We start from the raw sequence: 11619 nt of genomic DNA, 5'->3' as shown, positions 1-11619 counted from the left end.
TGACCATTAGTCTCTTAACTTATCCAAACGTGCAGTTATGATCCTTTTTGTCAATTTCGTTAGAACTTTCGTCAAAATGAGTCACATGTCACGCACGTGAGGCTGAATGAATGGAAAAATATGGAAAATTAAAGGAGAAAAATTGTAGCAATGGTCCCTTAAAGTTAATCCAATTGGGAGAAATGGTCCTTCAAAGGCCAACTAGCTAGTTAAACCCTAGTAGGAGAAAATTAAGCACTCAACTAATTTTTGAGAAAATTAAGCACTCAGCTAAATTTTAATCATCTCACATATTAGGAACTCTCGAAACAATTCTCCGGACCAAAAAACAATTTGAAACCTTTTGTGTCATATATGAAGCGGGAATTGATCTGTTGGAACGCTCCAATTGAATTCAAACCATGATTATCTAGCTCAGGACGTATTGCCAAGCAAAACTCCATGTTTCCAGACTCATTCTCCACAACAAAGAAAGTAGCCCCATACTCCAAATACAGATCGGCATTGTTGTCGAAACGTGATCCACGGATACCCCGTAAAAGCTTGCTTATTCACCACCTCGTAGCGCGGCTCCAAAGGCGGAAATCTACTAGGGATCTTCCTCACGATTGCTTCCCCCATCGCTGCGAACACTGCTTCTATACCCTTCACTAACACAAAATAAGCAGGCTTCAGAAGCGTAGTCATTGGCTGGCCTGAGTCAATTATAGTTCCCCCGGTTCTGTCAGGTTGAACGGCAAAAACCTCTGGCGGAATGTTAAGCCTACCGCCCATGATGCTTATTCCTAGTAAGTTTACGTAGTACAATGACGCGTCGTTGTATTTCCTCAATGCTGTCACACTTAGGTCGGGTTTTTCCACTATGTCCGCGCCAAATTTGAGGAATGAAAAGGTAGGGCCCGCTTGTCGTTCGAGTCTGAAGCAGTACGAGAACCGGCCGTCGCTTTGGCCAGCGGATTGCAATTGAGTTACAAACGACCGCGAACCAAAACCATGACCCAGTATACCTTACATTTGATTGCCGTCTTTATCAAATGCAACCTGACAATTAGGACAAAATTAACATAGGCTTATACGCACCTGAAACTGAAAACAAAAATAATTATCAAAACCCCCTAAATAAATAAAAAATTGACGTTCTGTATAACATACGTACCCCAGTGTTGTCCATGTTGCAACCAAACACTAAATCTCGAACAAGCTCTCTACTGCACGGAAGGCCAGTATTGCTCTCAAAACTGAACGTTTCAGATGCAAGAACACCTTGAACAGTGGTATGGCCGTCACCATAGGGTCTTATAAAGGCACAAAACGCTCCTTCACAGTCAGCCTCGCAAAGTGGGTGGTTTCTGCACGGCAGAGGCTTATATGAAGAAGAAGCGCTGCTAGGAAACGGTTCATCTACCGATTTAAAGCAATGGTGGGTGCGACATCCATCGCATTGGAGCCAATTGAGATCGCTCCCTGTGTCCACCAAAAGGTTGTATGATTTGTATTGCGGAGCAGTAGAAAGTGTGCCTACCCCGATTCTGACGTGGTAGGATGCCAAGTCCTGAAAATTGTGAAAGATCATGCGGACTGTTTCAGGAGTGAAGGGATCAAGTGTTTGAATTTTTTTAGATGCTAAGGTGGTCATGGTTTTTAGGTATTGGGCACGTGCTATATATAGACTGGTGGGCAAGTTCTTTGTTCATAAGTGAGGTTTGGCGTAGAAAGGTGACTCTGGGGAGTTTCGACTGATTAGCTTAAGGGTCAAGCCATCAGGTTTTGCAGTGACTCTGTGGCATGGTGGTATTAGGGCTACTAACAAAGTTGATAGTAGGGAGAGGAAAAGAGGGTTGATTGTTGCTTCTGCCATTTTTGTTGCACTTCGAGATATTATCTTACTGATTAACCTATAACACAATGGGAATGAACACTGAGGCGGAATGTAAAATTATAATCTCCATAATTCTATTCATAGTACAAAGGCTTATATATACAAGCGTGTAGAGTTGTGTACAACTAAGAATCTCTCTAAATCAGGAATATAAAAAATCTCTCCAAATTAGGAATACAAACAAACTCTCCAGTATGAGAAGAGGCTAGACTACCACTTGTTCCATTCTGAACAGAAGAACTGTCAACAGAGATCATACCTTGCTCCAAAGCTGGATCCATTTTCATCCGCATCATCAACCACCAGATTAGCAAGGTTATGAAATAAATAGGATTTTTTTTCGGAATCAACAACTACAGGATGTGGGGCTTTTGGAGGGATGGCCCCAGGTGCGCTTAAAGTCTTATGATGATCCCTTTGCCCGGTTAAACCATCGGACTCGACTCAGAAATCCATGCCAGAGACTCCTCAAACAAGTCTGCGGTAGTTCAAAACTGGAATTGGCACAATATCGCGAAGTGGCCTCATGAAATCAATATCAAATATCCGGTCTTTTGTTTTTTTCGAGAAGGTCCCATATACGGGGATAGATGGAGGTTCTATCGGCCAATTACTAAGCTTAAGAGAGATTATTTTCCTTAGCTACTCCACTAACACGGAATAGTAAAGACTGCATGATGCTTTTATAATGAAAATTTTAACTGGATTAGCAACTAATTAATTTTCACGTGTTTCTTTTTTAAAGAGGGATAACTGGTGGCAAACCACGGTTATCCACCCCTTCCGAGGGCAGAGAAGACTCACAAAGGTATTTCAGCCTCCTCCTGGCCACAAGTCTAGCTTCCACACCAGAAGCGGGTTTCGAACCCAAAACCTCTAGTTTTTAGTTTGAAATAAGTCTCGCAATCCGTCATTTACCACTGGGCCACCAGTTCGTGGTTATTAATTTTCACGTGTTAACTTGGCATAATATCCCTTGTCTAGTTTTTTTTTTTTTTTTTTTTTTTTTTTTTAAATGTCTTAGGTAAGTTTTTATAATGAATAAAATAAAGGCATGTTGGAAACACAAAAGACATTTAAAGAAAGAAAAAACTTATATAAGTACTGTTGTAAACATATTTAACTGAAGAATTATAGAACCAGAGAGAGGTGTGGCAACAATAGAGAGTGAGAGATTCGGTAAATTTTGAGGTGTGTGTCTTATCTCACTCCTGTTGTGCCTTTGTTAATAGTAGTAAGAAAGTAAATTCCTTACTTTTTAGGTATTACAACTGAATCAACTATCTAAAAGATACTATAGAATCCTAATAAGATTTACACAATCACATTACTAAGTTACTCTAAAATTACTCTTAGATCAAAACCAAAGGCACAAATAAGATTTACTCTTAGTATTTAAAACTTAAAGTAAATCTTATTAGGATTCTATAGTATCTTAGATTTACTATAATTTTAGAGTAATCTTAGATTACTATCTTAGATTTACTCTTACTAAGTAATCTTAAACTTTTTGTTTTTAATGATTTGGGCACTAAACTTACTTCAAAAAGCTTCATTCAACCCTTAATATTCTATTCTCTGTCATATAGACGACAAATTCCTATTAATTGAAAAAAAGAAAAACAAAACAAATCAAAGCCAAATAAGCAAGCTTAGAGTAATCTTAGATCACAAATAAAGTTAGAAATTTGGCAATAAGAATGCTTACTTGGTTTTGATCTAAGAGTAACTTTATTTGTGATCTAAGATTACTCTAAGATTACTCTAAGTTTTAAATTTCTAACTTTATTTGTGATCTAAGAGTAAATCTTATTAGGATTCTGTTGTGCCTTTATTTGTGATCTAAGAGTAAATCTTATTAGGATTCCTTACTTTAAGTTTTAAATTTCTAACTTTATTTGTGATCTAAGATTACTCTAAGCTTGCTTACTTGGTTTTGATTTGTTTTGTTTTTCTTTTTTCAATTAATAGGAATTTGCCGTCTATATGACAGAGAATAGAATCTTAAGGGTTGAATGAAGCTTTTTGAAGTAAGTTTAGTGCCCAAACAACTGATTTTGTGAGAGAAGATGTACTAGCCCCAAGTTGGGGCAAATCGGTGCGTATCTTTTAGTTAGTGTTTTGATTTACAGTCTAAATTATATTTGGTGTAACATTTAGTTATTTTTTCTTCTTTTTTACAAGGGAGACAATTGGTGGCAAACTATGGTTATCCATTCATTATGGGGGCCGGAAAGATTCACAGATGCATTTCAACCTTCTCCTGGCCACAAGTCTGACTTCCACATTGTAACATTTAGTATATTGTTATTGGCGACAACGAAAAGCAAATTTTTCTGCAATAATATTGGTACTTACCACCAACAACTATCTAATACAATGCATAGGTTATATGCTGAATTCAAATAGAGAAGAACATGTAAAGTTTGTGTTTGATTAGCAACGAAACTGCTGGCTTAAGACCATCCGATAACAGCGACAAGAACATAAAGCAGAAGCAGTGATAGGGGGTACAGAGTGTATGCTAGAATGCTTGTCCAAAATGGGAACTTTCTGCTGAAGCTGGCAGAAAGACCAACCGCTGTCGAAATAAGTAAAACAACTAAAACTTCAGCAGAGACGTCCCATGATAAATTGCGTATGTAAACAAGGGCCAAAAATACGACCAACCCCGAAATGTTGTTCATGAACGCCGCGTTGTAAATCTGCAGAGAACAATTCAAATGTTAGATAATGTTGATTATATGAGGTTCCAGTGTTGTGTTTTGGCTCACCAAAAGTGTTAGGGACGGATTTTTGGAGTAGAAATCGGTGAAAATAAGTATCTTACATCATCAGACGCTTAAGTGTGTAATAGTAGTTAAAACAATATATTTGAGTTTATGGAGAGAAACAGACCTCAGAAAGTGTTAAAGAAATTGCATTCTCCGTTCTGTCTCTGGCAGACGTTACTGACATTAGTGCCAGTCTGTAGTTTGTAGACAAGGGTATCACAACATAAGAGACCACGAAAGAAGGGATGCTTGCAGCTGTGGAGAACTCTTGGAGACTTACCATGAGCGGCATTGAAAGAAAAACCGTCATGGCAGTTCCTAGAATAATTAGAAAAACAGCCTTCGGGAGATTCATCCACGATTTATCAGCACCCTTAGTCTTCTTTTTCTTAGAGATCAGCGGCGTCTGCTGATCTTCCTTAGTTTTCTCATTCTGCAAGGGCAATTTAATGACCCGGATGAAAATCTAGTTTTTCTAAGCATTGAAATATAGTCCTATCAGGAAAACGTGGGCATCAGAGCAAATGTGCTCCTCCCCTATGCAGGTAATTTCAAGTCCCTCTTCCCGCGGTTTTACATTAGTTTAAAGTAAAATATCATTTGTCAAAAATATATTTATAGTCCTACTAGGGCTGAACTTATACCTTTGAATTATTTCTTCTGAAAAGCGATTTATGTTCATGACCTTTACTGTTGGCAGAGGGCATAACTGGATTAATCCATTTTGAGATTCCATTCACAAAGTCCGTCTCAGCTATTTGAGCGTCGCCAGAGATATCAAATTGCTTCATCACTTCTGCTACATAATCATCGTCATCCAGACCAAATTCTTCTATTTGTATTCCTAGGATCAATGCTCTAAGTTCATCTGCTGATATGTATGTGCTATGATTCTTGTCTATTCTATGGAACAGCCTGCAAATAAATTTAGAAAACGACTAAATGATGAGATCATGGCATTTCAGTGATTCAGGTGGAGTGAACTAAAAACAGAAACTGGGTACTTACCCTTTTATGTTGGATACATTAGGGTTTCCGCGTACTGTCAGAAGACTTGGCAGTATGTTTTCCGGTCTGTATTTACGCATCAAATATTCATGCCTTCTGCTCTGAATCCATGGCTGAAAGAACTGCATAATTGTTTTCTATCAGTTAAGAAGTTCACAAATACAACATTTCTAACTTATACTGAGTTCATCATTGCTTAAACAATCAAAAGTTTTCTTCGGATTCTTATTATTTCAGTCGTTCAACTAAGTATTGCCGAGGCAAATTTTATGTTCTTGAAATTTTGTGTTACCTGGTAGATGAAGTAATTGACAAGGAATGCAGATGCAATCAGTAAAGAAACTAAGATCACAACTCGAACTGCTCTGGTTGAAGTCAAGATTTTTGCAAGTTGAAGAATGAGAAATGGGATCAACGACAGCATCATGATTCTTGCAGTATCTTGGGTTTCGACATCAGTTCTTACACCAGAACCTGCACAGCCATGTTTACTTATACATCAAGTTATCTTATTTTAGATCTTTTTGTCTCAGTGAGTGTGTTGATTAGTGGTTGTGGAAATCAGATAAGAAGTAAACCAGTTAAACTGAAGGGTTTCTTATTTTCTGGATTTGATGAAGTTTGAGAATCCGAGAGGTCGTAGCTGCCGAAAGCAACAACAGAACCCCAAATTAGGGTAAGAATCATGATTGTTGATCCTGCAAGCATGCCCATGCTCATTTCTGCCATTTCCTCCACAGTTGTTGAAGTTGCTGTAACTCCGGTAACTGGAGAACAAAATGTGAATTTTTGTTATTAATTTATTACATGTCTGTATTTCTACTTTGATTATAAACCAGAACTTCTGAACATTTATCATGAATCTTTGTCATGAATTTACAAGACATATTACATATCATTGTTGACTTCACATTTTTTTATAATTGTAGTTCCCCAAATTAACACTTGTTAACGCAGTGAGAAATACTCGGACGATTTTTTTTTTTTTTTTTCCCTTCAAAATGGTGCTTTACTTGTCTATAATTATGAAACGAAGTTTGGAGGGACTTATTTTTTAGTAGTATTCATACAAACAATATAGCATAATAGATTTCATTGAGATGGAGCAAGAAATTAAGGAGCTTACCAAGAACCATTCCAACTTGTGGAATCAAGCCAAGCATGTGGAAAGCACTAGCACCAAAGATACCAGTTCCAAACAATTCAAAAAAGAATTCAGATCCTTTTGAAACATACTGATCTGCAAGGGAAAGTAAGACCTCGTAGACGATTATTAGGAAAAGCAGCCCCCAAACTGACGTTGCACAAGGCAAGAAGCCATAAGTTGGTTCACAAGTCGCAGAATCTGCTTTAAGATTCGGTGCTTCGAGGATTGAAGATTGGCTTATTACGTCATTTATTCCATCGGATATAAGACCGGAGTCTCTGACAATCCGGCCACTTCCCAAATGGACTAGTTGGAGGACCAGGAAAATGATGAACAAAACTTGTCTAGACATATCCAGAGACACAGCTCTGTAAATGAAAAAATGTGAATGAGAAGGAAAACTTGCTACTTGTTTAGGTTTGAATGGAGATCAATACCATGCAAATTGTGGCATCAGAAAAAATGGACAAAAAACTCAAACATGTGTGACATGAGCAAAATCCCTCTTTTCCTTCCTATAGATTTTGAACAAGTACGAACAAAAGTTGGTAATTTATAGAATGTAGCAGGTTTGCAGAAAAAGCTACCTGCCTATTTGGATTTTAAAATAATTTTACCAAATATATTCTTCTATACTTGCTCCACAATGCCATTAATTATTGCATAGTTTTGGATTAATATATAAGCAATGAATCACTGTAAATATTAATGTACACATGCATCTAATTATGCACATATAAGTTAGGCTAGTTGGTCAGAACAATGTGCATGTATTTTTGCATCCAAAGAGGCTAGTTGGTCAGAACAATGTGCATGTATTTTTGCATCCAAAGATCAAATCTCCTTCTCGATAAAATAGTTTAAAATAGAAGAAATTGTAGTAATGTTCCTTCAACTTTAACCCAATTAAAGCAATGGTGCATCAACTAAAAATATGTGGTCATTGGTCCTTTAACTTATAAAACCATGTAACTATGATCATTTTTGTCAACTCCGTCAGATTTTTCATCAAAATAAGTCATTTGTCACGCACATGAGGCTGAATTAAGGGCCAAATATGGGAATCAAATGAGAAAATTGTAACAACGGTCCCTCAACTCTAACTAAATTGGAGCAATGGTCGCTCACATATATAACTATTGGTCCCTTAACTCATTAAAACGTGTAGCTATGATCATTTTCATCAATTCAATCAGCATATCCATCAAAATTAGTCACGTGCCACACATGAGGCTGAATAAAGGAGAAAATATAAAAAACCAAAAATACCCCACAACCATGACACGCTTCCCTCGACCCTCCATGCCATGCCTCCTTTACACCTTCAACACATCCAAAATGGCATTGTCTCCTTCCCTGTCGTTGACAGCCTCTTTCCTCGTACCACTTCCCGCAATTCTCTTCCAGCAACCTAGAGCGCGCCGAGGAGGACAAGGAGCCATGGTGGATGGACTCCACGGACAAACTGATAATGTATCCCCACAACCATGATACACTTTGTTTAGCCTTATATGTGTGGCATGTGACTTATTTTGGCGGAATTAACAAAAATGATCATAACTACATATTTTGATGAGTTAAGAGACCAATAATCACGAATTTTTAATTGATAGACCATTGCTACAATTTGCCTTTTAAAACATATATCATCTTATGACTCTTATCAATTAAAACAAGTATTCACCCGAGGAGAAGACTAACATACTAACATGTCATGATTCCAACGCATAGTATGTAGAAACGAATTAATAATATAGCCTAGCTACCAACACAAATCCATATGAAGCTTCATCAGTGAGCTGTAGTTCTAATTATCTACGGAATCCGAATTAAATAATCAAAGTACTGAGCATATTTTAAATGCCAACTTGGTCTGCAGACTGCACAGTGGTACAGGTGGGTTGATTTATATTGGAGAAATAGCTTACTTTCTAGTTTTTTCTTTCTTCATCAATACAAGGAGTTTTGTATCCCATGCATATGACAAGATCTGTACTAGTAGTTAGGATAATCAAGATTACTTTTTAAACAATACGCTATTTTAAACTATTCTGATTTACGTGAAGGTTGATTTGAACTTGAACATAAAAGTACATGCACACCACTCGACTAACTGGCCCAACACACATATCTTATAGTAGTAATCTTATGGTCAAAGCAATGCTCTACAAGGACCAAGTAGCCGTCTAAATACCCATGTACATCCACTAGTAATGGGTTGAATAAGCATTTTAGAAATTTTATTGTCAATGACTTGTTTGGATGTACTTTTAAAATGATTAAAAGTACTTTTGATTAAAGTGTTTGTGGAACCAAAAATCGTTAGTAAAAATGTAAGCAAATTCTGGAAAATCGTTTTCAGTGCTTTTAGAATCCAAAAATAATTTTGCGCTTTCAATCATTTTATAAGCACTTTCAAAGAAGCTCTAAATCATTTAATAAAAAATTTGGAGCAAAAGAAAATTTAGATGTCACAGCATGTATGACACAGTGAAGTGTATCAATAAGCAAGCAAACCAAACATAAACAGCCAAATTAACTCCATCTGCCCTGAGTTCATTTGCAATTCGATGGCTTACCAAGAACCCTCCAATGGTGAAGCCGCAGAGAGAGGCGGTTCGATAGGGAAGGAGTGAGATATCGTAAAGGATGACTTCTCATTAAAATTTACTTTTACGTAATTTTATGGAGAATACTAACTATCTCAACTAGGGGTGGTTCGGTATGGGATCCCATACCGAAACCCTTGTCCCGATTCCCAAACTGAAATTTTTGGGAATCCCAAATTCAATACCAATCCCAAACCAAATTTTCGGGAATCCCAATTTTCGGGAATCCCGAAATAATTTCGGGATTTCGGGACAAATCGGGAATCCCGAAATGTTTTTGGGCTTTTGGACTAAAATTTGACATATTATGTTTTTGGGCTAAAATTTGACATATTATGTTTTTGGGCTAAAATTAAGTTCTTTTAGCCATGTTTGGACTCAAGCTTTTAGCCATGTTTTCAACCAAAAAAAAGAAAGAGAGGAGTTCCGTGTTAAAAATGATTAATTTGGTAAGGTTTTTGGTGTTGTATAAAAACTCTTGTGATCAAAGTTTGGCCCTCAGAAAGATAATCAGGGATGCATGCCACATTATCAATTTAATGTAAAGATTTAACATAAGGCATTTAACATAAGGCATTTCCACATAAGGCATTTCATTTAACATAAGGCATTTCCACATTATCAATTTCAGCAACATAGATGCATGCCACCTCCTAGTGAAAGGTACTTATCTTAAGGTGATTCATAACTCAGGTACCAATTTGATGCACACAAGAGCAATAAGAAGATGTAAAGATTTAATTTTTCTGTGGAGAATAGAAATGATTGGTACAAATTTTACGTCTAACATTTTCAGCTGGACAAAACAGAGTATGTGAAAATTTGAGAAACAAAAAGGTTTGGACTTCGGATTCGAAACTTACCGGTGAAGCTCAACCGTGAGCTTTCGAGTTTCTGGAGATTAATACAAAGCGTCTCCTCGTCAATGGTTCAAAAATCTGAGCATTCAACATAGAAAATATATGGTTGTGAGAAAAATAACTCAAAATATATAACAGACAAAGAAATCATACGTATGAATATGTTGTTGATTATTTAATTACTATTAAGACTAATGTTGACCATTAAGAAATCAAATTAATTAAAAACTTAAGAGATTAAAACAGATTTGTGTAAATTTCTTAATTTGTCCGAGAGAGATCTAGAATCCAGCATAAAACTTGGTCAATTTGGCCGAACCAACACAAAGATAACAAGAATTCACCTAATCCCTACAATTTTAATTTTATCAGTTTCTTGCAATAGAATCATTGAATGACTCAGTCGAAAAAATCAGTCGAAAAAATCAAATCTTACCATTTTCACAACTGAATCATTGAATGACTCAGTCGAAAAAACCAAATCGCTGCAAGAAGATTGAGTTGGAAAAATCGGGTCGATATCAAACTCATCCTTATTGAATTTCCCCCAGCTAAATCTCATATCCCTAGCCCTCTGCCTTGCCAACTCCCCTTCATCATCTTCCTCTTCCTCTTGAACCTCTCTTCAACGCTCGGCAAACACAGAAGCACATTCAACATCAAAGAATCACCACCACCCAGCGATTCGTGTCGGAGACGATTCGTGAAGGTTAAGTGCCTGATGAACCCAGAAGCACATTCAACATCAAAGAACCTCTCTTCCTCTTGAACCTCTCTTCAACGCTCGGCAAACCCAGAAGCTTATGGCTGCCTGCGTTTCAACTTCAAGCTACGGAAGTGAAAATTGAAATGGGATCTAACCTAAAAACAAATGAACGGCACAGATTAAATCTAAAACAATGAACGGTTGAAATAATTCTCTTATAATTAAAAAATAATATATATATATATAATATTTATTTCTATTCGGTATGGGAATACCGAAAAAATGGAGATGTAATACCGAATCCCATACCGAAAATTTCGGTTTGGTTCGGGATTACATACCGAAATTTTCGGGAATTTTGGTTTGGGATTTTTTTGGTTTGGGATCGGGATTTTTTCGGTTTGGTTTGGGATTTTTGGGATTTTTTTCCAGCCCTAATCTCAACAGTTTAGCGCTCGACTCCCGATTATTTTTAATATTGTGATGTTGTGATAAGAGCAAGATGAGATTCTTTCTAAAACTAAAAACAAAATTTTTTACTCGTTTGAAAGTATTTTTATAAGTGATTAAAAGTACTTTCATCAAAAGTGTTTTTTGAATCAATCAATGACTAAAATGCAAATGAATTAAAAAAAA

At 36.7% G+C, this 11619-nt stretch overlaps 2 protein-coding genes across 2 annotated transcripts; both read right to left on the bottom strand.

Moving 5' to 3' along the window:
* Positions 1-453: 453 nt before the first annotated feature.
* On the bottom strand, positions 454-2160 carry LOC137722539 (aspartic proteinase nepenthesin-2-like). The gene is made up of 3 exons (XM_088693231.1): positions 2062-2160; positions 1153-1552; positions 454-1007 (listed from the first exon to the last, which is right to left on the bottom strand). Exons 1-3 carry the CDS (start codon positions 2158-2160, stop codon positions 454-456), a joined length of 1053 nt encoding a protein of 350 aa, XP_088549357.1.
* A 2050-nt stretch (positions 2161-4210) lies between these two features.
* Positions 4211-11170, bottom strand: LOC137725368 (sodium/calcium exchanger NCL2). Its single transcript, XM_088693775.1, has 9 exons — positions 10714-11170; positions 10281-10355; positions 6788-7176; positions 6240-6428; positions 5954-6135; positions 5662-5783; positions 5298-5568; positions 4778-5086; positions 4211-4584 (listed from the first exon to the last, which is right to left on the bottom strand). Exons 3-9 carry the CDS (start codon positions 7158-7160, stop codon positions 4336-4338), a joined length of 1695 nt encoding a protein of 564 aa, XP_088549901.1. The 5' UTR covers positions 7161-7176; positions 10281-10355; positions 10714-11170; the 3' UTR covers positions 4211-4335.
* Positions 11171-11619: the final 449 nt, after the last annotated feature.

Source organism: Pyrus communis, chromosome 5, assembly GCF_041283825.1.
Source record: "Pyrus communis isolate YQ-2024b chromosome 5, ASM4128382v1, whole genome shotgun sequence".
NCBI classification, from domain to species: Eukaryota; Viridiplantae; Streptophyta; class Magnoliopsida; order Rosales; family Rosaceae; genus Pyrus; species Pyrus communis.
Note: the sequence above shows the minus strand (reverse complement) of the source record. Positions and strands in the feature narration are given on the sequence as shown.

Excerpts from the sequence above, each read along its gene's own strand:
- LOC137722539 (XM_088693231.1), bottom strand. The coding sequence starts at position 2,160 with ATGGATCCAGCTTTGGAGCAAGGTATGATCTCTGTTGACAGTTCTTCT. Across the intron at positions 1,553-2,061 it reads CTTCTCATACTGGAGAGTTT|GACTTGGCATCCTACCACGT; the intron begins GTTTGTATTCCT and ends CACAATTTTCAG. Across the intron at positions 1,008-1,152 it reads CATGGACAACACTGGGGTAC|GTATACTGGGTCATGGTTTT; the intron begins GTATGTTATACA and ends ATCAAATGTAAG.
- LOC137725368 (XM_088693775.1), bottom strand. The coding sequence starts at position 7,160 with ATGTCTAGACAAGTTTTGTTCATCATTTTCCTGGTCCTCCAACTAGTC. Across the intron at positions 5,569-5,661 it reads AATGTATCCAACATAAAAGG|GCTGTTCCATAGAATAGACA; the intron begins GTAAGTACCCAG and ends ATTTATTTGCAG. Across the intron at positions 4,585-4,777 it reads TTTCTTTAACACTTTCTGAG|ATTTACAACGCGGCGTTCAT; the intron begins GTCTGTTTCTCT and ends TGTTCTCTGCAG.